Here is a 26,606-nt window from a genome sequence, read left to right as displayed (position 1 = left end):
GTGGGGGGGAAGCAGGCTCCCTGCTGAGCAGGAAGCCCAATGCAGGACTCAATTCCAGGACCCTGAGATTATGATCTGAGCCGAAGGCAGGGGCTTAAACTAATATAATTTCTTAAAAATCAGAATCTCACATATTTTCCTTTTTTCTCTCTGAGATGTGAAGATTAAGTACCATCAATAGGAACAGTGTTGTGAGAATTAAATACACATATTTCTATTTGGTGTACCTGACTCATTCGTAAGATCTGGATATATAAGAGGAGACAGAAACAGAGCAAAGAAGATGATTTTCATTATTTTAAAAATAGTTTCCTGTATTTCTCAGATAATCAACTTCAAGTTACTTTTAGAATTGGGGAGTAGATACAGGAGTGGGGAGAAAAAAAGGACTATCCTAAACTTTTTTTTTTAATTAAGATTTTATTTCTTTATTTAAGAGACAGAGAGAGACTGCGAGCGAGAGAGCACAAGCAGGGGGAATGGCAGAGGAGAGGGAGAAGCAGACTCCCGGCTGAGCAGGGAGCGCAGTGGGATGCTCGGTCCCAGGACCCGGATAGAAGGACCTGAGCCGAAAGCAGATGCTGAACGAGCTAAGGCACCCAGGCAACCCTCTGACGTACTTTTGAAACTGTTCACTAGAGGATTTTTAGTTATTCCCTTCCAGGATAAAGAAAGAAAAATAAACTGAATTTAAATGAATCGTGAAATGGTAAGATGAAACTATAGCAGAAATCCCAACATCTCCTTCCTGAATTGTATTTCTACACTGCAGGGCACCTGGATGGCTCAGTCACTTAAACATCTGACTTCTGTTCAGGTCTCGATCTCAGGGTCCTGGGATAGAGCCTTCCATCAGGCTCCCGGCTCAGCCGGAGTCTGCTTCTCCCTCTCCCTCTGCCATTCCCCCTGCTTGTGCTCTCTTGCTCACGCTATCTCTCAAATAAATAACATCTTTAAAAATAAAGACTAGAATTCCCGTGATAGAAATAAAACTTTTAAAAAGTTTAAAATAAATACGTAAATATTTCAACACATAGTGAAAATAAAGAACAAATCTCCCTAATAGTGCTAAAAATGAAGAGAAAGAAACTTAACAAAACCTGGGGTTTTTTTTTGAGTAGGCAAAAGATCTGAATTCACAGTTCACAAAAAGATACATAAGGAGCCTTTAAGAATGTGAGAAAACATCCAACTTTGTTCATAAGGGAAATGCAAACTGAAGTTACACTGAGAAACTAATTCTCACTTTTCACATTGGCAAAAATGCAAGTCTGACAACATATTATGTGAGTAAGCCTACCAGGAAACAGGCTCTTCGTCATTTCTGCTGGGAGCACTAGATGGTGTAAGACTAAAAGAGAGGAATTTAGCCATACTTCACAAAACCACGAGTGCATTTACCCTTTGACCAAACAAGTCTATTTCTAAGAATTTACCCATAAGATACACCTCCAACAATACAAGAGAAAATGCACAAAGTTATTTAATGAGCTATTCATAACAGCAAAGCATGGGAGATTTACTGAATAAATCATGATATATCCCCCACATGTATGTACAATGAAAATTTAATGCAGTGGGAATCTGATGTACTTTTAAAAATGTGCTCAAACAAATAAGAGTATGTCAAATCATAAAGTTGGCTTTAAATGTCCCAACAAACAAATGGGGTAATTTAAGCACCAAAAAGTATTATCGGTAATAGATTAAATTTTTTAAAAAATCTAAAATCTCAAGTGATTTTTTCCAAAAAAGTTGTAGGGACAAAAGAAATACCCTTATTTACAAAATAATGTTAATAAATGTTGAAGGAATGACAATTAAAAATCACTATTTTGGGGCACCTGGGTGGCTCAGTGGGTTAAGCCTCTGCCTTCAGCTCGGGTCCCGATCGGGCTCTCTGCTCAGGAGGGAGCCTGTTTCTCCCTCTCTCTCTGCCAGCCTCTCTGCCTGCTTGTGATCTTTCTCTCTCTGTCAAATATTAATAAAATAAAATCTTTTAAAATAAATCATTTTTGTAACTACATTTTAACAACTGGTTAAGGCAAGAATCAACACTAAAACCAATATAAGAAAGATTGTTATGAAAGGGAGTATTTACAGGCTCAACATACCACTTCACAAACAGCTTATTAATTGCAAAGGGTAAACATACCAAACAATGGAGATATCAAAGCTAACATTATCTGTAAGGGGATAAATTCGTATCATGTACTACAATGTCACCTGTGGAGAACTCTTAGCTAAAATGTTTTAAATTGGGGCACCTGGGTGGCTAATGGGTTAAAGCCTCTGCCTTCGGCTCAGGTCATGATCCCAGGGTCCTAGGATCGAGCCCCGCATCGGGCTCTCTGCTCAGCAGAAGCCTGCTTCCTCCTCTCTCTCTCTCTGCCTGCCTCTCTGCCTGCTTGTGATCTCTGTCAAATAAATAATAAATAAAATCTTTTAAAATAAATAAAATGTTTTACATTTTAATCTACTCATGGAGAAACAATCAAATCCAAATTGAGAAACATTTGATATAACAACTGTTCTTCTATATTAATACAATAGTAAAACAAGTAACATATTAATATCATGCAAGGCCAAAAATTTGAATGAACTATCTTAAAGAGACAAAGGAAATATGACAACATGTGAAATGATGGATGGAGCTGGGACTGAAAAGGCATGGCAGTGACAAAGAATAGCATAAACTCGTGAGAAAATCTGCATATAGACCATCTATGTGTATATGTGTATGTTATGTGTGTACATCATCAAATAGAAAATCTTATCTATAACAGCATATACTTGACTCTCGTCTTGCCTGATAAGTCACTGCCAATACTGAATTAACAACTACTGAACCACTGCTCCTGGAGAAATGTGTGGTTAGGTTCCTTTCAGCCTCTTGCCACAACACCTTCCTCAATCAATACACAGCACTGTTTTATATGTTTCTGTTTAAAGACCTTATTTAATATATACTGTTGATTCATTAACTTTGAACTCATGGCCAACAGCATTATACCTATATCATTTTTTTCTTCATAAGAAACATCCCAGTTTTCTGGTGCTTAGGAACATGAGACAGTATTTCAGCATGATACCTGGGGACGTTTTAAACTGAAATCATCAATACAAAAATGTGACATGAAATATACCACAAAAAAGATACTGTATGCATATCAGACTGTCGTCTTGTTTATCTCAGCTGGCAATGTGAGTGTTGATGTGTACAGAGTGACTCTGTTCTTTTGCCATTCTGCTCATGTGCATGGCCATATGACCAGGAAGGCACAGCAAGTATTGACTTAGGGGTTAAATGTAAATTTCCATGAGTAAACAAATTAGCAAATATAAAATCCACAAGCAATGAGGATCAACTCTGTATTCAGTATTACATATTTTTAAAAATAGAATACTGTGGGGCGCCTGGGTGGCTCAGTGGGTTAAGGCCTCTGCCTTTGGCTCCAGTCATAATCCCAGAGTCCTGGGATCGAGCCCCTACATTGGGCTCTCTCCTCAGCAGGGAGCTTGCTTCCCCCTCTCTCTCTGCCGGCCTCTCTGCCTACTTGTGATCTCTGTCTGTCAAATAAATAAATTAAATCTTTAAAAAAAAAAAAAAAAGAAGAATGTTCTTGTTTTTAGTAGATAAACACCAAGGCATTCATGAATTAAATGCATGATGCCTCCAGCTTGTGCTCATCGCTTAAAAAAAAAAAAATCTATTTGTGGATGTTCATTGTATTATTGTTTTGTTTTTCCAAAGTTTTAAAATTTTAAAACAAACTTAGGAAAATATATTTCAACTCTGTTTTGGGTTTAGCTTTAAGTATTTACTATATAACCCTCACTGCCAAACTCTTGCCAGAGACGCCTAACAAACGACAGCGCAAGTCTGGAGTGAGTATTAGCAGCCGTTTACCTTGACCACTCTGAATACGTAAGTCTCCCCGTTTTATTTAAGACCTAGATTACAGGGTTATGGCCAAAAGAAGGGTTTGCTGAATATCATGAACTACCCCACAGTAAATCTTCCATATAATGCACATATAATTAGGGTCAAATAAAAAAGGGAGGGGTGTTTTTTGCACCTGCATTAACCAAAACCAATGGAGAATAAAACTGAAATATTTAAAAATCTTTACTTCCTCTCTCCAAGTGTAAGACACTAAGATCTGGAAGACTAAGGTATAAAAAATAACTAAGAGAATAATTAATGTAAAGCCTTTAAAACAAGATAGATCTCATGACCTTTACTGAACTCTGTCAGGTATCTTAGCATGGCTTACCAAGTAGCTAAATATATAACAGTCACTGCGTACAGTGTACGTATTAGTTTCTTCACCGATAGCCTTTTGTCTCTGCTTTAATCACATTCAGCAGACATTATTCTTAACAGTTCATGATTTATCTCCATTTAACAGGTTTATGCATAGCTTCAGAAACAAAAGCACTCCATACACTAATATGTGTACTGACATATCACATATTATTCACAAACTGATATGGATTTCTTTATTAAAGTAATCAAGATTTGAAGAGTAAACAGTTGTTGTCGTCCAAACTTTCTGCCCTTCCAGCGTTCTCCAAATTCATCACAATGGCAGCAGTATCCACCCCCACGGCTGATCAAGTCAAAAACTAAAAAAGCACCCTTCATTTCTCTTTCCCTCATCCACTATAAAATAGCAAAATATATAAGATATATTTATATAAAATCCATCAGCAAATTCAGGTCCAAGACACATTCCAAACCAATTCTCATCACCTCAATGCCATTATCTTTGTCCAAACCACCATCTCTTCTCAGTGGGATTACTCGAGGGAGTCCTATCTCCTACTTCCTTTTTTTTTTTTTTTTTTTAAAGATTTCATTTATTTATTTGACAGAGAGATCACAAGTAGGCAGAGAGGCAGGCAGAGAGAGAGGGAAGCAGACTCCCTGCTGGGCAGAGAGCCCGACCCAGGACCCTGAGATCATGACCTGAGCTGAAGGCAGAGGCTTTAACCCACTGAGCCACCCAGGCGCCCCTCCTATCTCCTACTTCTAATCTTACTCCAACTCCACCCTCCAAACAGCAGCCAGAGCTCTCTTTTAAAAATGCAAATCACCTGTATGTTTAATACACTCCAGTAATTATTTCAGTCACACTAAAACGTAAATCCTAGTACTGCCTATCAAGCCTACTATCTGACCACTGCCTACCATGTTAACTACATTCTGAACCACTCACTTCCTAATTAATAGGTAATTGTTGGAAGAACAAGTACTCAGGTGCATACAATCAGTAATTCCAACAAAGGCTGGAATTTGTGTATAGCTGTCAATACTAAATCTATACAATCAATACAGCTATATATTCTACTGGAGGTAAAGAGTGACAAGGTTGATCTTTTTAAAAATGATATGCACTTGGAAATGGTTATTATTTTTGGTAGCTGCATTTATTTTTTTATTTGTGCTTCCTTGAATCAATGTCTTCAAATACTTATTCAGGAAACATCTAAGAATAATGGCCTAGGGAGACAGAAGTTGGTAGAGTAACTTAACTGAAGATGTAACTGACATATTGTTAACTGGAATTACTAATAAATGTGAATGTGAACTAGGTGTAACATCTATGACTTTACTGATCATCAGATTAATCTAACTGGCCAACCAGGTATCTCTTTCTTCTTTCAATACGTCACACACAATGTTTCTAAAACCTTAAGCTTGGGGCGCCTGGGTGGCTCAGTCAGTTGGGCATCTGCCTTGGGCTCAGATCATGACTCTGGGGTCCTGGGATCAATTCCCACATACGGCTCTTTGCTTGTTGGGGAGTCTGCTTCTCCCTCTGCCCACCCCACTCATGTTCTCGTGTTCTCTTTCTCTCTCCCCCTCTCACAAAAATAAATTTTAAAATTTAATTTAATTTTAAAAAGGAAACCTTAATCTTGGTCCAGGAATATCCAGATAGAAAATGTCCGTTCTTCAATCTCTTGGTAAAAATCACTCCTCTCTGAAGCCAACTCATACCCCCACCTAAGGAATTAAATACAGAAATTCCTTGCCTTTCCTTTACTAATATTTTTTGGGCACCTACTATGTGACAGATGACTTACTAAGTGTTGAGGAAACAAAAAAGAACGAACTGTCACTGCCCTGAAGAAATTACTGTCTAATGGTGAGCAACATGGAAACAAACATAATATAATAATCTAATTATCTACAAAGTACAATGAGAACATAGACGAAGGAGTGCCTACATTTGCCCAGGGCAACAAGAAAGGCCTACCACCACAGCTAAAAGCCAAGAACTGAAGAATGTATTTAAATTTGCCAAGTAGGTGGGAGATGTTCGCCAAAGCAGGAAAACATCCCATGAAGAGAGAACAGTGCAAGCAAAAGCACAGAGTAAAGAAACAACATCTTATGCTCTGAGAAATTAAAGGTAGCTGGCTGAAGCCAAATCAAAAAAATCTTGCATATGTGGTACACTCAGGCCTTCCTTTATATTAGATATTACAAGGTAATTACCTTCCTTCAGTTTCATCTGTACCTTAAGGAGGTGGTCCTTTGCCGGGGGAAGGAGTGTCTCAGCATACCGTGGAGAGTCTGCTATAGGAATCAATACACTCCGTACTTGATTTGGGTCCTGAACTTTGTTTCTGTCTTACCTTGACCTTCAAGGCCATCAAGACTAAAGTTTATACATGCTTGGATTGACAAACACCTTCAGGGAGAAGAAAGTGGCTTTAATGCTCACTTCTCTGGACTTACCTTTTCCCTTCAATTTTGGACCAAGAATCCCTTACTATTAAGGAAAGTTACTTGTTACTTTAACAACAATTTTTAAAGACTTTAATCAAGAGTATTTTAGTAGTTTTCAATGGGAGGATTGGTCCAAATAAACTAGACTACAATTACTGGAAAAGGAAACTTCTCTCTTATATTTGAGACGTACTATACATAAAATTAGGGTATGTTACCAATTAATAAGGAATACTTCAAATCTCTTAACTCTATAAAAAACAAAAGTGTTTCTGGGCGCCTGGGTGGCTCAGTGGGTTAAGCTGCTGCCTTCAGCTCAGGTCATGGTCTCAGGGTCCTGGGATCGAGTCCTGCATCGGGCTCTCTGCTCAGCAGGGAGCCTGCTTCCTCCTCTCTCTCTCTCTGCCTGCCCCTCTGCCTACTTGTGATTTCTGTCAAATAAATAAATAAATAAAATCTTTAAAAGAAAGAAAGAAAGAAAAATGAATGGGGAGAAAAATGTGGTATTTACATACAACAGAATATTGTTTGGCCATAAAAAAAAGAAAATCTGATATATACTGCAACATGTCTGAATGTTAAGGGCATCATGATAAATGAAGTAGTAAGAAAAAGACAAATGTTGTGTAAAACTTTCTATGAGGTATCTAGAGTAGTTAAATTCATAGAGGCAAAAGGAGGTGGTTGCCAAGGGAGGGGAGGAGAGAAGAAAAAGGAGCTACTGTTTACCAGGTACAGAGTTTCAGTTTTCCAAGATGAAAATAATCCTATAGCTGGATGTAGCCACAGTATCAACAATGTATATATACTTAATGTCATTAAACAGAATTACTAAAAATTATTAAGATAGTTAATTTTATGGTAAGTGTATTCTACTACAGTTTTTTGGGTTTTTTGTTTTGTTTTTTAAAGCGTGAAGCACTGCATCTTTTCAAAAACACAGATTATTCCTTTGGTGTCTACCCAACTACTATGAGTACTGTAAGCATTAAAATTCTGATAGTGAAAGTCAAAAAGCATTCCACATATACATCCTTCCAGGAAATTTCCTCTACTGTAAGGAAAAAGTTGTCCTAGAACAATATAATGATTTATAAGAAATATAGCTTTGGTCATCCAGATGACCAAAGATATATTTATGACTATATATATATATTTCTCATATATATATATGGTCTTCTTTGAAAATGTTTCAGAGACAAGGTGAAATGGGTGTCTTGTTATTAATGAACATGACTTCTGGACCCCACCAAAGGCTAGGGACTGATTGCCAGAAGAAGCAATCCTGAGATTGGAGAGTTGGAACACAAGAGTGGAGAGGGGCTGGAGGTTTAATCAGTCAGTGACCAAAGACTTTTAGTCAATCAGGGCTATGTAATGAAGCCCCCATAAAAACCCAAGGGGACAGTTTTTTTGGCCTTTTGCAGCGCTTCCACATTTGGGGAATGAGAATGCTTTCATGTGCCACTGATCCAGGCCCTAAGCTCCAGGCTGGAATTGGGTAGAGGCTCCTTAAAAGACCTAGTAATTGCAGACCTAACACAAGTAGGATTTGAAAATATCAAGTTTCCCTCTGCTAAGTCAGGACAATTAAGTAATGCTATCTCTGAAATAAAATTATGACCTGTCTTTTAATCAAGGATATCTTCAATATGAATCTCATTCAGGTTAAAGGACCACAACATTTATTTAAAAATCTTAACTGTTTAAATGTGGAAAAATAAGAAATACGTGAATAATTTATTCTATAAGATTGCTACTATTAAATAACAGTTTGGTCTGCCAATCAGTTGATACAAAAATAGGTGTATAGTGTCTCCATATACAGAGAAGAAAAGCCAATAAAAATCAGAAAGTAATTCTAATTACATAATCCTAAAACTCAAATGATTATGCCAGCTTAAGGTATTAGGTATCATGAATCATTTCACTAGAACCTAGATACTGTTTTTGAAAACTGAATAAATAATGTTTCTTAAACCACTTAGCTGAAGAGTAGAAAAGAAAGAAAAAATAATCACATCGACTTTTTTCCCTTAAGAATTGGTTTACTGAGATAATGATACTTTTGGCAATTTTACCTACATGAATAAAATGAAGCATATTTAAATTTGCTAGAGTCAAATGCTAGGTGAAATCTACTGTTTTCCTAAGAAGATTAAGGGGTAAGCATGATTTAACTTCCAAATTACATAACTACCTTGAGCAAAATAAGGATATTCATTACAAATGTCCATCCCATAATTATTTACAATTTCTTAATTTCTCTCATTAAATTACAGATCTTTTTAAGCCACTTTACCTTTCTGCTGTAAGGATTACTGATTACTAACTTGGTGTCATCTGAGCCAGATAAAATATATTCTCCAGTCTCATTCCAACAGATTGTATTAACCTAAAAAGAAAGCAAAAAATAAATTTAAGTAAACTGGACATTTAAATAAGTATGCTATCTTTCAATTAACTGATGATTCAAAATTTATATCACTAATAAAATCGTGTCTATCCCAAGGAGTATTTACCAGTTAATCTATTGAAAAAACATATTGTCATTTAGCAAACACTGTATTCTATAAACTGACAATGAAATGTCTGAATTGTTAAGTTTCATTGTTTAAATTTACTTTAATTAATTCATTTTATACCCAGAGACACAAAAAACAAGGCCAGCTAAAAAAAAAATTTTTTTTTACAGAACTCACTACAAAGTTATAGTAATCACGGCTGTATGCTACTGTCATGATCACAGACATATAAATCAATGGAACGGTACTGAGAGTCCAGAAGTAAACATTTATGTTCAAGTAATTTTTGACAAGGGGTCCAAGACCTTTCAATGGAGAAAGTATTTTTTCAACAAATCATGCTGGGACAACTGGATACACTCAAGAAAGGGAGACTATATACAAATATGAACTGAAAATGATCAAAAAATCTAAACTTAAGTGCCCAAACTGTAAGACTCTTAGAAGGAAACATAGGTATCAATCTTTAGGTTTACCAAAAACAAACAAACAAACAAACAAACAAAAAAGCCAAAGAAGAAAATAGTAAGAGTTGGCTAGGGTGTCAAAAAATCGGAACGCTAACACAGTGCTGACAGGACAGGAGTGCAACACTGTGTTCCTATTTAGACAGTCTGGCACTTCCTCAAAAAATGAAAGTTAGCCCATGACCCAGCATTTTCACAATAAGGGATACATCCAAGAGAACTAAACACATGTACCAAACAAAAACCTTTTCACAAAAACCCACAGCTGCATTATTCCTAAGAGCTAAAAGTGAAAGCAATCCCAACATTTATCAGCTAAAGTACGGATAAACAAAATGTGATTATCGATTTGCTCATAACAAAACATCCATATAATGAAATATTATTCAGCCACAAAATGAAATCATGACACATCCTGCAACATATAAATACTTTTAAGACATTATGCTGAGTCAGTGAAGCCAGTCTGAAAGGCCATATATTCTGATTCCACGTATTCTGAAAGTCTAGACTAGGCATATCTGTAGAGACAGAAGGTAGATAGGTGACTGCCAACAGCTTGGTAGAGGGGAATGGGAGTGCATGATAACTGGTATGGACTTTTTCTTCAGATGGTGAAAATATACTGGAACTAGACAATGGTGATGACTGTTTATGAATACACTAAACAACTTTATGAATACACTAAAAAAAAAAATTGAGCCGCATACTCAAAATGGGTACATTTTATGATAAAGGAACTGTATCTCAATTAACAAAGAAAGACTTCCACTTTCAGTCAAGGCAGATTTACTATCCCATCTGAAACAACTAAAAAACAGAATACAGGGGCGCCTGGGTGGCTCAGTGGGTTAAGCCGCTGCCTTCGGCTCAGGTCATGATCTCAGGGTCCTGGGATTGAGTCCCGCATCGGGCTCTCTGCTCAGCAGGGGGCCTGCTTCTCTCTCTCTCTCTCTCTCTCTGCCTGTCTTTCCATCTACTTGTGATCTCTCTCTGTCAAATAAATAAATAAAATCTTTAAAAAAAAAATAAAAAATAAAAAATAAAAAACAGAATACAGTCTCTTTTTTCCCCTTAAGATTGTATTTGTTTATTTTTTAGAGAACACAAGTATGCAGGCACAAGAGCAGATGTGGCAGAGGGAAAGGGAGAAGACATTATCTCAAGCAGATTCTGTGCCTGACCTGAAGCTCAATCTTATAACCCCAAGATCATGACCTGAGCCAGAATCAAGAGTTGGACAGTAAACCTACTGACCCCTAAATATATTTTTTTAAGATTTTATTTATTTATTTGACAGAGAGAAATCACAAGTAGATGGAGAGGCAGGCAGAGACAGAGAGAGAGAGGAGGAAGCAGCCTCCCTGCTGAGCAGAGAGCCCGATGCCGGGCTCGATCCCAGGACCCTGAGATCATGACCTGAGCTGAAGGCAGCGGCTTAACCCACTGAGCCACCCAGGCGCCCCTGAGCCCTAAATATTTTTAAGTACACAAAAAATATTTACAAATATAGAAAATATTTATGGGCCATAAAACAAATCTCAATATTTTTTAAAAATTTCAAATACAGAGTATGTTCTCTGACCAAAATGGAATTAAGTGAAAATCATTAACAGAAAGATTTGGAAACTACAAAATAACAAGATATTCAAAAAAGAAATTACCCAATAAATTAGGAAGTATTTTGAAATGAATGAAAATGAAAGCACAACATAACCCAATTATTGGGTTGCAGCTAACTCTGAACTTGAAGGGAAACTTATAGCATTAAAATACCTATATTAGAAAAAATAAAAGTCTCATAAAAATGACCTCAGTTTCCAATCAAAAAACAAATGAAACCCAAAGCCAGAAGAAGATTGGAAATAATGAGTATCAGATCAGAAACCAAGAAACAAGAGAAAACAGAAAAACAGGAGAAAAAAATACACAAAAACACTAGAAGCTGGTTCTCTGACAAGACAAATACAATTAATGAACATGTAGCTTAACTAATCAAGAAAAGAAAAGGGGACGGGGGAAATATACCATCAACATGAGGAATGAGAGGGTAACATTAATCACTAATTACATGTTCTACAATACCTGAACAGTAAGAGTCAACCTTATGCCAGTAATACAACAATGTAGATAAAACTGACAAAATCCCTGAAACACACATGCTAAACAAAATTTACTCAATACTTAGTCTACTTTTATTAAGGGATTGCATTTAGGATTTTCCATAAAGAAAACCAGGTCCAGGTGGCTTTACAGGTGAATTCTGCCAAAACATTTTTTTTAAATAAATAATGAGAATTCTGTACTATAGCTTCAGAAATTTAGAGAAAATATAAATACTAGTACTAACAAGTGAGTTTGGGAAGTTTGTGAGATACAGATGAACATACAAAAATTAGACAGGACAGAGAATCAAAACCACCACACGGTATCACCAGGTATCTACTAAAATGACTAAACGTTTTTTACACTTGATCTTTAGCCAAATGGCAGAGAAGGGGATCTCTAAACTTTTTTTTTTTTTTTTTTAATTATTACATCAGATCTAAGGGAAGAAACAACAAAAACAGCAGCAGCAGACTTCAATACCCCATTTCCAACACTGGGTAAATCACATAGACAAGAAATTAGTAAGGAAACATGAGAATTGAACCATACTTTAGAGCACATACAGAACAGTCCATCATCCAGGAGCAGAGAGACATTCCCCAAGTGCACGCTGAACATTCTCCAGGGTAAATCATGAGAGGTCACAAAACAAGTATTAGCAAATTTTAAAAGAATTAAATCATACTGAGTACCTTTCTGACTACAACGGTCTAAGACCAGAAAGTAACAGCAGGAAAACTGGAAATTTCACCAACATGTAGAAATTAAATAACATATTCCTGGACAATCTTTGGGTCCAAGAATAAAAAAAAATTTTGAAATAAATGAAAATAGAAATAAAACATATGGGATGCAGCAAAAGCAGTTATAAGCAGAAATTTTACAGCAAGAAATGCCTATACTAAGAAAAAAGAAAGGTCACAAATAAGCACAAGAACACATTAAAGGAAAGAGCGAAACAAACTAAGGCCAAAATTAGCAAAAGAAAGGAGACAACAAAGATCAGAGCAGAAATAAATGAAAGAGTAGGAAACAGAAAAGATCAATGAAACTAAAACCTAGTTTTTTGAAAAAAATAAACAAGATTGATAAACCTTTAGGGGAAAAAAAAGACCCAAATAAATAAAAATTATAAATGAAAGAGCAGATATTACCATTGATACCACAGAAATGCAAGAGTATAAGAGAATACACTGAACAGTTATACACCAATAAATTAAACAACCTACTAGAAACATATAACCTACCAATGATGAAGTTCTAGAACCTAGGTGAGGTTTGGTGGGCTGAGGTCCGGAGCCGATGACCAAGAAAGAATTCTTGAGACATCTTTGGTGCAAAATGGTGGTTTATTAAAGCACAGGGACAGGGCCCCTGGGCAGGCAGAGATGCGGCCGCCCCGGGTTGTGAGGGGTGGTTGGTTATATACGCAGGAGTTGGGTAGGTGAGGACAAAGGGCTATTGGGGCAAAGAATACTATCAGGATATTGAAGGCTTAGTTACTATTAAGTAAAGACAATTGAGAGTCTCCTGGTGGAATGTTACATTCCTGCCATCAAACATCCTTGTTAATGAGATTTAGGTTTAAAGAAATTTAACTTTATTTACTTTTTCTTCTACCTCCGCCTCCTTCGGTTTTTATGGAGGGGAGGGTGACATTAGGCTTGAGAAACTGAGTTCTGTGTCTTTGGAATTTGGGCTATTGATAAGGTAACTTCTTTGTTTGTAAATCTCAAGGACATTTGCAAACCAGGGGAGACTCCAGTCTAGTAGAATTGTGATCTTAGCAAGTTAACTATTTATCGTTTTATGGCAGTCAGGGGTGCCTGAGGGATGCTACACCTATGGAGGGGAGCGGATGAAGAGGGGGTGCAAGGCGCCAGCTCTTGCTTTGTCCTCAGCCAGCCTCCTGCTCCCTCATCACCAAGACTAAATCAAACACACACAAAAAAATTAAAAATCTATCCAGGCCAAAACCAAGTAATTTTTTGTTTGTTTGTTTCTGGAAACTGAATCCGTAATCAAAACCCACTGAAAAACAACCAAAAAAATTAGAGACACCAGCTTTTTACACTCTCTCAGAGATCAAATAGCAGTGGAAACTTATGGGTGACGTTTTTTAGTGCTGAATTCAGGCATTTCGATAGTTACCCTCTTATCCATTCATTTTCTGTTCCTCTTCCTATACAAATGGAGAGCAGGCATGGAACACACCACCCCCCCCCCTCCCCCCCCACCCCGCTTCAGGGGCTTTAACTATTTACCAAACATTTGAAGAAGAATAAACACCAATCCTTCTCAAAATCTCCAAAAAACTGAAGAGGGTACATGCCCAAACTCATTTTCTGAGGCAAGCATTACCCTGATACCAATGCCAGGTAACATATTACAAGAAAAGAAAACTACATACCAATATTCCTGATGAATACAGATATAAATATCCTTAACAAAATACTAGCAAATCGAATTCAACAGCACGCTAAAAGGATTATACACCATAACCAAGTGGAATGTATCCCTGATTCAAGGATGATTCAGTATACACAAATCAGTAAATGTGACAGTCCACATTAATATAAAGAACAATAAAAATCACACGATCATCTCAATGTATGCAGAAAAAGCATGTGACGAAATTCAACATCTTTCATGATAAAAATACTCAACAAACTGCCTACATATCTCACCATAAGAAAGGTCGTATAGGACAAGCCCACAAATGACATCATACTCAATGGTGAACAGCTGAAAGCTTTTCCTCTAAAATCAGGAACAAGAAAAGGTTAACAACTCTTATCACTCTTACCTAACCACAGGATTAGATCCTGTCCAGAACAATTAGGCAAGAAAAAGACAAAAGACATCCAAACTAGAAATGATGAAGTAAAACTGTCTCTGTGTGTGTGCAAATGACATGATCTTACCTACAGAACACCCTGAAGACACCACCAAGAACTGTTGGCACTAATAAATGAATTTAGTAGTTTCAAGATACGGAACCAACAAACAAGTATCAGTTGCATGTCATGTCTACATACTGGCAATAAACTACCTGATGCTGAGCTACAATTGCATCTAAAACAATAAAATACTTAGGGACAAATTTAACTGATGAGGTGAGAGATCTGTACACTGAGACCTACACACTATTGATGAAAGACAACGAAGAAGACACATATAAATAGATAAGCCAAGTTCATGTGCTGGAAGGCTTACTATGATTAAATGTTCACACCACACAAAGCCATCGAGGGACTTACGGCAATCCCTTATTTTTTCACAAAAATAGAAAACAAACAAACAAACAAACAAAAAAACCCTAAAGTCTATATGGAACCACAGAAGACCCCAAATAGCCAAAGATATGTTGGAAAAGAAAAATCTGAAGGCATCATACCTCCTGAGTTAAACTATATTACAAAGTTACAGTAATCAAAATAGTACACTATTGGCATAAAAACAGAGACACAGACTAATGGGACAGAATACAGAACCCAAAGAGTAACCCAAACATATATGGTCTATTAATTTACAACAAAGGAGCCAAGAATACTCAATGGGGAAAACACAATCTTTTCAATAAATTGTTGGGAAAACTGGATGTTCACAAGCAAAATAAGACAAAACTAACCTGAAATGGATACAGTACTTAAACATAAGACCTGAAACTATAAAACTCTAGAAGAAACAGAGTGAAAAACTCCTTGACCTTGGTCTTAGTGACGAGGGAGCAGGAAGCTGGCTGAGGACAAAGCAAAAGCTGGCACCGTGCACCCCTCTCCACCTGCTCCCCTCCCTTGGTAATGTCTGTGGCATTCCTTGGGCACCCCAAGGCCATAAGAAACAAACAGTTAACTTGCAGAGATCACGATCCGGCAGGACGGGTATCTGCCAACTATCTGATGTGAATGGCTTGCTAAAAGACAACACTGGTCTTCCGGCACCTCCTAAGGCCCTCTTTAGCATATGAAAGCTCCACTGAAACCTCCCTTCCCTCACCTTTCCCCCCTCCCCCTGCCGACCGCAGGGTACAGAACCTGCCATCCCTCACAATCTGGGACAGCAGCTCTTTCTGCCCACGGGTCCTGTCCCTGTGCTTTAATAAACCACCATTCTGCACCAAAAATGTCTCAAGAATTCTTTCTTGGTCATTGGCTCTGGACCTCAGCCCACCGTACCTCACCTAGGTTATAGAAATTCATCATAAGTAGTGCTTTTTTTTAAGTTTTGGTTTTTTTTTTTAACTTATTTGACAGAGATCACAAGTAGGCAGAGAGGCAGGCAGAGAGAGAGGAGGAAGCAGCCTCCCCCCACTGAGTAGAGAGCCCTATGCAGGGCTCGATCCAGGATCCCGGGACCATGACCTAAGCTGAAGGTAGAGGCTTTCACCCACTGAGCCACCAAGGTGCCCCTTAGCAGAGGTTTTTGGCGTTTTGTTTTTTTTTTTGATATGACACCAAAAGTGCAAACAAAAAAAGGAAAAATCAAATTTGGAAGCGTTGGCACAGCACAGAAACCAGTAAGATGAAGAGGAAACCTACAGAATGGAAGAAAATATATGCAAACCATATATTTGATAAGAGGTTAATCTACAAAATATATGAAGAGCTCATACAACACTGTAACAACAACAAAAACAACAAATAATCAGATTTAAAAATGGGCAAAAGGGCGCCTGGGTGGCTCAGTGGGTTAAAGCCTCTGCCTTCGGCCCGGGCCCTGGTCTCAGGGTCCTGGGATGGAGTCCCGCATCAGGCTCTCCGCTCAGCGGGGAGCCTGCTTCCTCCTCTCTCTCTGCCTGCCTCTCTGCCTACTTGTGATCTCTCTCTGTCAAATAAATAAATAAATAATCTTTAAAAAAAAAAAAAAGGGCAAAAGACCTACATCAACATTTTCCAAAAGTATACACAGCCGAAAAACAGATGAAAGGTGCTCCCCATCACACATCAGAAGGCAGATGCAGATCAGAACTATAGTGGAATATCACTTCACACCTACAAGGACGGTACCATCAAACCAGACACGACAAGAGAACAGGTGCTGGGGAGGGTGTGGGGGAAAGGGAGCATCTGTGCACTCGGATAGGGCTGTAAACCGGTGCAGCCACTGTGGAAAACAGTCCAGAGGTTTTCAAAAACTTCAGCATGAAACTATCATATGATGGAGCAATCCTATTCTGGGTGTAACTGGAAGAAATGAAATTGTTATCTTGAAGAAATACCCGTACCTCCCATGTTCACCGCAGTAGGATTCACGACACCCAAGACATGGAAAGAACCCAAGTGTTTCTCTATGAAGCAATGGACAAAAGAAATGTGGTATATATAGTGATGAGGGAGCAGGAGGCTGGCTGAGGACGAAGCAAAAGCTGGCGCCTTGCACCCTTTCCCCTCCATAAGTGTAGCTCCCTCAGGCAGCCCTGACTGCCATGAACAATAAGCAAATAGTTAACTTGCAGAGCTCACAATCCTGCTAGACAGGAGTCTCCCTTGGCTTACAAAGGTCCTAAATCTCACTAACAAAGACGATTGATAGCAGGATTGTGACACCCCACCAAAAAGTCACCCAACGATCTTAATGTTAATGGCTGGTCTAAAGACAACATTGATCCAGCAGCAAGGGCAAGGCCTCCGGCAGGCCTGGGACATCCTGGCACCTTGTAGGCATCTTTAGCATATGAAAACTCCACTGAAAGCTCCCTTCCCTCACCTTCCCCCAACAGCAGGGTACAGAACCTGCCATCCCTCACAACCCGGGGCAGCAGCTCTTCCTGCCCACGGGTCCTGTCCCCGTGCTTTAATAAACCACCATTTTGCACCAAAGAGGTCTCAAGAATTCTTTCTTGGTCGTCGGCTCCGGACCTCAGCCCACCAAACCTCACCTAGGTTCTAGAACTTCATCAATAGGAGATGGAATATTAGTCATATAAAAGAAGGAAATCGTGTCGTTTGCACCAACATGAATAAACCCTCAGGGCCAAACAAGAATGACAAACTGTCTGATGTCCCTTATATGTGGAATCTAAAAATGACCATTTGGTAGAAACAGGCAGTAGAATGGCTGGCGGCTGCCAGCAGCTGGGAGATGCTGCTGCTGCAAAACCACAAACTTCCAGGGGCAAGCTGAGTTCTGAAGATCTAACGGGGATCTATGGACCTATATATCTAATGTAGGAGATGAGTCAATTCTGGGGCTATAATGTGCAGCATGGCTGGCGGTTACATTTAACACTATGTTGTATCCTTGAAAGATGCTAGGAGAGTAAATCTAAAATGTTCTCACCACTACCACCGCAACAAAACAGTAATACATGAGGCGATCTATGTGTTAACTAACCCTACTGCAATCATTTCACAACGTATCTGTGTACAAATCATCACATTGTACACCTTAAACTTACACCTTGCTATAGGTAAATAAATTTCAAGGAAGACGGAAAAAAACAAAAAGATATCTAAAAAACTCTAACAAGTAGTTGTACATATTAGGGAGCAGAAAGGAATGGGAGAGACAGAAACAAGGGTGGAAGCCACTTTTTATACACTTTTTAAAAATAATTTATTTTTATACAATGAGAAAGTACTACCTATTTTTAAAATTAAATGCAAGATAAACAAAGGACAACATGTTTTAAAAATAGTGTGAAGGCAGAAAAAAATATGGTTAAGCTTGCAAGAAGTTTACTTTCCACTCATCCTTAGAAAAATATTTTGAGAATATACTCAGTAAAATCTGAAAGTAAATTTAAAAATGAGAAGACACAGAATCCACAGCTTGCAAAAACTTGAGAATATCATAAAGGCAATTGTCCATTATGGGAGAATGCATCTGAAATTAATACTAGAAAATTCTCCTTTGGGCAAGGAGAAAGATGTGACCTATCTTTAAAGGAAGACATGAAATCTAACACACAACTCACACTCTGCCTCCTCAATCACAAGTGCCACATATGCACGAGGTCCTTCTCCTGACACTAGATAAAGTAAATAAATTTCTAAAGGTATTATTTTGGCCCACTGTTCCAGGGCAGGTATATATTCTATGAACAAATAAATGTGTTTGTATAATTATGATGTCAGATAGTGATATGCACTGTGCAGGAGAAAAAAAACTGAAGAAAAAAGATACTGATCAGAATGGGGAGCTATCTGACTAGGGTGGTCAGGGAAGGCTTCTCTGATAGGTAACATGGAGAGCTAAATGAAATGCGGAGGTGAGCTTTACAAATATATGGGGTAAGAGAGTTCTGAGTAGAAGGCATAAAATACCTAAGGCAAAACTGTACTTGGTGTATTTAAGGAACAGCAAAGAAATGAGTGTGACTGGAACAAATAAGTGTAACAGCAAACACAGTAAGGGATGAAAGAGGAGAAGGCAGCAAGTGCCAAACCACAGGGCTGGAAGCAATGAGGTCTTTGGGTTTACTCTAAGTAAGCTGGAAACCCACTGGAGGGTTTGGAGCCACTGAGTATTATGAAAAGATGACAGATCACTATCATATAGTTTTCTTTATAAATTTTCTTTCCATCCTCTTCTTATTATGAAAGTTTAACAAAAATTAAGAAAGACTTATAAGCACTGTTTACTAAAAATTTTGACTTTTGCAGTACATAGACAAATTACAGAAGATGACCAGGATGACAGAATAAAGGGTACATGTAACTGACCTGAAGATATAAAAGTGTCCGAGCTGATGGAGGTGTGAAACAGAGATAAAAAAGGTAGAGGGAAAGGGGCTCCGGGCTGGCTCAGTCAGTAGAGCACGCAATTCCAGGGCAGTGTGCTCCAGCCTCACACTGGGTGGAGAGATTAGTTAAAAATAAAATCTTCAAAATATTTTGGGGTGTGTGTGTGTGTGTGTGTGTGTGTGTGTTTGAAAGATTTTATTTACCAGCGCCTGGGTGGCTCAGTGGGTTAATCCTCTGCCTTCAGCTCAGGATCATGGGATCAAGCCTCCCTTTGGGCTCTTTGCTCAGTAGGGAGCCTGCTTCCTCCCCACCGCCCCGCTTGCCTCTCTGTCTACTTGTGATCTCTCCCTCTCTGTTGAATAAATAAATCTTAAAAAAAAAAAAAAAAAAAAAAAGATTTTGTTTATTTATTTGAGAGAGAGAGAATGAGAGGGAAGAAATCAGAGGGAGAAACAGACTCCCCGCTGAGCAGGGAGCCCAGTGGGGGACTCCATCCTGGGACTCCAGGATCATGACCTGAGCTGAAGGCAGGTGCTTAACCAGCTGAACCACCTAGGTGCCCCTAAAAATAAAATCTTTAAAAAAAAAAAAGTGGAGGGGAGGATGAAAGAACTAAATGTCTCTCTTACGGAATGAAGGTCCGAAAGGCATTGTCTCTAAATGGCAGACAGACAGACGGATGTTTTTGTATCTTGTTTAAAATTCAAGTGACCAGTACAGAGACTGAGAACAGTAATATAAAAATTCTGAGAAGCCTACATTTAAGAAAGTAGGAGTTGTAGAAGTAGGTTTAAATCTTCCTCTATCACAGCAGGAACTCAACAGAGACAATGTTCGAAGTTGCGAAATCAAAAGAGACCAACAGAAAGAATTTTACACAGATTTCAACAAAGCAGGAAAGAATATCCAATGGATAAAAAGCAGTCTCTTCAACAAATGGTGTTGGGAAACCTGGACAGCCATACTTCTCCAAAGTATGAAAAACTGGACCGTTTTCTTACACCACACACAAAAATTGACTCAAAATGGATGAAAGACCTATATGTGAGACAGGAATCCATCCAAATCCTAGAAAACACAGGCAGCAGCTTCTTTGACCTCAGCCACAGCCACTTCTTGCTAGACATGTCTCCAGAGGCAAGGGAAGCAAGGGCAAAATGAACTATTGGGAGTTCATCAAAATCAAAAGCTTTTGCACAGCAAAGGAAACAGTCAACAAAACCAAAAGACAACCAAAAGAATGGGATAAGATATTTTCAAACATCAGATAAAGGGCTAGTATCCAAAACCTAAAAAGAATTTATAAAACTCAACACCCAGAGCACAAATAATCCAATCAAGAAACGGGCAGAAGACAGGAACAGACATTTCTCCAAAGACATCCAGATGGCCAACAGACACATGAAAAAATGCTCAACATCATTCAGCATCAGGGAAATACAAGTCAAAGCCACAATGAGATACGACCTCACACCAGTCAGAATGGCTAAAATTAGCAAGTCAAGAAATTGCTGGCCCCTACTTGTCTAATGAGTCTCGCAGTATCAAAAAACAAGCCAGCAAACTCAGACCATAGGGCTTGAGATCAAGACAGTTTTCAATCTTCCTGCTTTTGTCAACCATACTGTATGTCTGGTTGGAAAAAGGAGGAATATAAAATAGGAGGAACACAATATAATATAAAAAGGAGGAAATAACATAAAAGGAGTAATATGACCAGATTTATGTGCACAAGCCAGACCTGTTGAATGAGTCTGCAGTATAACGAGAAGACCAATTAAGAGGATACTGCAGTGGTCCAGGCAAGGGAAGACAAGATCACTTAAATTAGGTGGTAGCATAAAAACGGAAAGAAATGGGATGATTTCAGATATATTCTGGAGGTAGACTTTATTTATGGATAGACCAGATGTAGAAATCGAGGGAAAAAGAGTAATCAAGGGTAACTTGAAATTTCCTTAACTGGCTGAATAGTGGTGCTATTTACTGAAATGTAGAAGGTTACAGACTTAGGGGAGAAAATCAAGTCTTTGTTTTAGCCACCTTAATCTTTTTTTTTAAATTTAAACTCAATTAATTAACATACATTATTTGTTTCAGTATAGTCGGTGATTCATCAGTCCTATTTATATAATAAGTAGTACTCATTACAACACATACCCTCCTCAATGTCAATTGTGTCCTACACCCCCTCCCCTCCAGCAACTTTTTGGTTATTGTAGCCACCTGAACCTTTGGTCAATCTTACCATTACTAAAAGTAGAACAAACATTATGTGCCTCTTTAAAAAAAAGATTTTATTTATTTGACAGACAGATCACAAGTAGACAGAGAGGCAGGTAGGTGGGGGGGCGTGGGGGGCAGGAGGCTCCCTGCTGAGCAGAGAGCCCGATGTGGGGCTTGATCCCAGAGGACTCTGAGATCATGACCTAGGCCAAAGGCAAAGGCTTTAACCTACTGAGCCACCCAGGCACCCCCACTGTGTGCCTCTTTATTCAACATACTATGAAGCATATAGTATCATCCTATAAATATTCCCACTCCAAAAGCTATATCTGAATCTAATCAAACCTCTAGGAGTAACGTCTACTTAGAGGAAATACAAAGCATATAAAAACAAGTTAAATGACAACACAGAAACCAGATCAGTCTCTAGAGTGTAGGACAGTCTACAGGAAAACTGACTGAGATTCTGTAACAAGTCGATGTCAGGAATGAAGAAAAAGGCAGCCTGCTCTGGCTTAACAGTGATTTAAGAGGCATGGCAACCAAGGAATGGACTTTGCCTGGATCCTCTTTTGAACAAACAACTATAAAAAGACATTTTAAACAATGAGGGAAATTTGATTATGGACTGTGTATCAGATGATACCAAAAGTATACTGTCAATCTTGTTAAATTACATAATGGCATTTTAGTTACATAAGAAAATGTCCACTGCTTTTAGGCTACATATAGAAGTGAAATGACGTAATATCTGGGATTTGTACTGAAATACTTCACCAAGGGAATAAAAAGAGAAATGAAATGGAAAGTGTGTTACAATCTTGGTAACTGCTAAATCCACCTGATAGGTATAAGAAAAGTATGTCTGAAATTTTCCTAACAGAAATTAAAAGGAAAAGGATTCTGTTTTGGCCCTGCTAAATTCAGGATGCCGATCAGACATTCAGGGGGAATGTGAAGTAGAGAGCCGGGTACATGAACCTGGAGTTCTGGGAAGAAATGAGGAGATGGAAGGCGTGTTTTTCAGCCATGGGACAGGAGAGCATGTCCTAGAAAAGTGAAGTGAAGGCACACCTGGGTGCCTCAGTGGGTTAAAGCCCTGCCTTAGACTCAGGTCATGATCCCAGCCCCCCCCCCCCATCGGGCTCTCTGCTCAGCAGGGAGCCTGCTTCCTCCTCTCTCTGTCTCTGCCTGCCTCTCTGCTTGTGGGTCAAATAAATAAATAAAATCTTTTAAAAAAAGAAAAAGAAAAAGAAAGAAAGATAAGTGAAGTGGAAACAGGCTGGAGGAGCCAGGACCAAGTCTAGATACATCCAACGTCAAAGGTCAAGAAGTGGAGGAGTCCGCTAAGACAGAGAAGATGCGGCGAGTCAGTGAGATACAAAGAGAACCAAGAGAGTGTGGTAGTAACACAAACCAAGAGAAAAAACATTCCAAAAATCAATGTGTTCAATTAATGTCTAAGTTCCCTAAGAAGTGGCCACGAGTAATCATTAGTAACCTCTACAAAAGCAGTATTCGTAGACTGAAAGAGATGCAAGCCTTTTTTTTTCCCCTTGGAAGCCTTTTAATAATATTAGAAAATTCATCTCTGCTTTAAAAAAAAAACTCTCATATATTTTTCTAAATTCAAAATATACTTCTTTAGGGTTTTTTTTTTTTTTTTAAGATTTTATTTATTTATTTGACAGAGATCACAAGCAGGCAGAGAGCGGGGAGGAAGGAGGCTCCCTGCTGAGCAGAGAACCCAATGCTGGGTTTGATCCCAGGACCCCGAGATCATGACCTGAGTGGAAGGCAGAGGCTTAACCCACTGAGCCACCCAGGCACCCCTATTTCTTTATGTTTTAATGTAAAACTTTATTCTCTTTATATCTGATTACAGTTAGACATAATCTCTTCTGGGAGGATGGGGCATTTCATCAAATATTGGAGCACTTGGTATTCAAGTCTTTCACAGTTGAGAATTAATCATTACTTACACAGCCATCATGCACATTCAGGGTTGCTTCAAGTTTCAGTCTTTGGATAAATTCTCTTCTTCCTGTTTAAAAAGAAAGGACTAAATGAATCATAAGTCATTTTTGTTGATCAAAGTGTCACAATGACATGAAGAGCCCAGGATCCAGCATGAGCAAACTCTTCATTGCTACTCCTGCACTTACAGGCTGAGTAATACTGGGGCAGACGGACCTACTTGGCCCTCATTTCTTTCTTAGGTAGTTGTTATCTACCTCATGTAGTCATTCGTTCGTAAGGATGAAGACACGCAAGGACAGTAATCACTCAGATATTCCCTTCACTCAACCATTCATTCAACAAATACATTGGAAACTCACTCCACTCCAGGTGGTGCTCTAGGAGTTAGGCGCACAGCGGTGAAGTAAACAGAGCAAGATCCCTGCACTCTAATGAGCCTTCTGAAAGACAGTAAACCACCGGGTCACAGTATTGTATGGAAAAATAAAGCGGAGAAAGGAGCTAAGAAAGGGCTGGAGGTGGGGGTGGGGTTTTAAATCTTAAACAGGGTGGCAAACAGTGTTTCGTAAGATATTACCTATTTTTGAACACATCTCAATTTCAGAAATGTTGAAGTATTTTAAAGTTCATCTTATAATGATGCAAAATGGCAGCAAAATATAAAATAAAATCAGCCTAAATGTCCATCAGTAGCAGAACAATACTGCAAAAACAGAACAAATCCCTTTGAAAAAGAGAAATGTTTCCCTTTAAAAAATGAATCATCTTTACCAAAGAAGAACCAAAAAGCTTCATGTTTATTCAGAAGCTGTAATGAAAAGAAGCTGAATATATGACAAAGAACGATAATTAGCTAAGTAATCAGGCTGATGAGATCTCAAATAAAATTAAATTTGACTACGCTCTCTGTATCCTGTCACAAGGGACAGATTTCTCTATTTATTATGTTCTCTTGTCACTCCACGTAAAGATCACGATCTTCTTAAAGCCGAATTGCTTTCCTTCTCTCTCCTTGCTTGTAACTGGTAAGCTGGCTAGGTAAAGGATGAACATGTGGGTTACAGGACTGTTTTCCTTTTTCTGTGTGGAGGAATGCTCTATGGTTCCTGAACATACAGGAATAAAACAACCAACAAAAATTCAGTGTTTTCAGGGTGCCTGGGTGGCTCAGTTGGTTAAGCTTCTCCCTTTGGCTCAGGTCATGATCCTAGGGTCCTGGGATTGAGTCCGGCAGGCTCCGTTTTTGGTGGGGAGTCAGCTTCTCCCTCTCTGACTACCCCTCCCCCTGCTCATGCTCTCTCTCTTGGAGGCTCTCTCTCAAATAAATAAAATCTTAAAAAAAAAAAAAAAAAAGGGAAATTCACCATTTTCATGAACTGGTTGTACTTTATATAATAACTTTTCAAATCTGATTTTCAGTTTTAAAAAGATGCTAACTGCAGTAAACAGATAGCATTACATTTCCCCCCCTTTGGCCAACAACAGCAGGCTTGGCATTCCTACTGTTATAATTAAGAGTTAAGAAACAGTATTCAAATTAACAACATGACAGTAATTAAAATTCATTAAAGTTCTTAAAAAAAAAAAAGCAGCACAAAAATTTTTTTTCCAAATTTTTAAAATCTATGTTTGAAAACAGGGCTCTAGCCATCTCTGTATAGAGAAAATGGTGGTGGGACATGAGAATAGGAGACAGTGAATTCTTCTAGCAGAACTCTTACACATGAAACCTGCACCTAAAAACATGCACTGAGACATGACAGTTACATAAGAGCTTCTGAATGGTATTTCTACATGTGACTTTGGAGATCAGAATGACTGTTGTCTCCACACACCCCGTTAAATGTGCTTCTAGAACAAACCAGTGTAAACCTCCTCTACCCTTCTAGTAATTAAATGCACTACCAAAAAGTAGTAGCTCATAATCTCCATAAAGAACTCTAAGTTTACTACGGTCAAATAATCTTCAACAAAGCGGGAAAGAATATCCAATGGAAAAAAGACAGTCTCTTCAACAAATGGTGCTGGGAAACTTGGGCAGCCACATGCAGAAGAATGAAACTGGACCATTTTCTTTTTTTTACAAGATTTTATTTATTTATTTATTTGACAGACAGAGATCACAAGCAGGCAGAGAGGCAGGCAGAGAGAGAAGGGAAGAAGCAGGCTCCCTGCCGAGCAGAGAGCCGGATGTGGGGCTCAATCCCAGAACCTGGAGATCATGACCTGAGCCAAAGGCAGAGGCTTTAAACCACTGAGCCACCCAGGTGCCCCAGAAACTGGACCATTTTCTTACACCACACACAAAAATTGACTCAAAATGGATGAAAGACCTATATGTGAGACAGGAATCCATCCAAATCCTAGAAAACACAGGCAGCAGCTTCTTTGACCTCAGCCACAGCCACTTCTTGCTAGACATGTCTCCAGAGGCAAGGGAAGCAAGGGCAAAAATGAACTATTGGGACTTCATCAAAATCAAAAGCTTTTGCACAGCAAAGGAAACAGTCAACAAAACCAAAAGACAACCAAAAGAATGGGAGAAGATATTTTCAAACATCAGATAAAGGGCTAATATCCAAAACCTAAAAAGAATTTATAAAACTCAACACCCAGAGCACAAATAATCCAATCAAGAAACGGGCAGAAGACAGGAACAGACATTTCTCCAAAGACATCCAGATGGCTAACAGACACATGAAAAAATGTTCTCCATCACTCTGTACCAGGGAAACACAAATCAAAACCACAATGAGATACACCTCACACCAATCAGAAAGGCTAAAATTAACAAGTCAGAAAAGTAAAGTTAAAATAAAAACAAACTCATACCTGTTACTAAGAACCGTTAAGTCTAGATACTGGTAAG

The 26,606-nt window shown here is 38.5% G+C and overlaps 1 protein-coding gene across 6 annotated transcripts in view; it reads right to left on the bottom strand.

The window, feature by feature from the left end:
* The window catches only part of DCAF6 (DDB1 and CUL4 associated factor 6), a 141,128-nt gene that overhangs the window by 98,762 nt on the left and 15,760 nt on the right, over positions 1-26,606 (bottom strand). For all 6 annotated transcript variants that reach the window (XM_059412353.1, XM_059412357.1, XM_059412356.1 and 3 more), the window contains 2 exons: positions 23,740-23,801; positions 9,045-9,137 (listed from right to left, as the gene is read on the bottom strand). In XM_059412353.1, coding sequence (XP_059268336.1) covers positions 9,045-9,137; positions 23,740-23,801 — 155 coding nt within the window. Of the gene's footprint in view, positions 1-9,044; positions 9,138-23,739; positions 23,802-26,606 lie in introns of those variants that run through there.

The sequence above is a fragment of the Mustela nigripes genome, chromosome 10 (assembly GCF_022355385.1).
Source record: "Mustela nigripes isolate SB6536 chromosome 10, MUSNIG.SB6536, whole genome shotgun sequence".
Classification (NCBI taxonomy): Eukaryota; Metazoa; Chordata; class Mammalia; order Carnivora; family Mustelidae; genus Mustela; species Mustela nigripes.
This window is presented reverse-complemented; position numbering and strand designations above follow the sequence as displayed.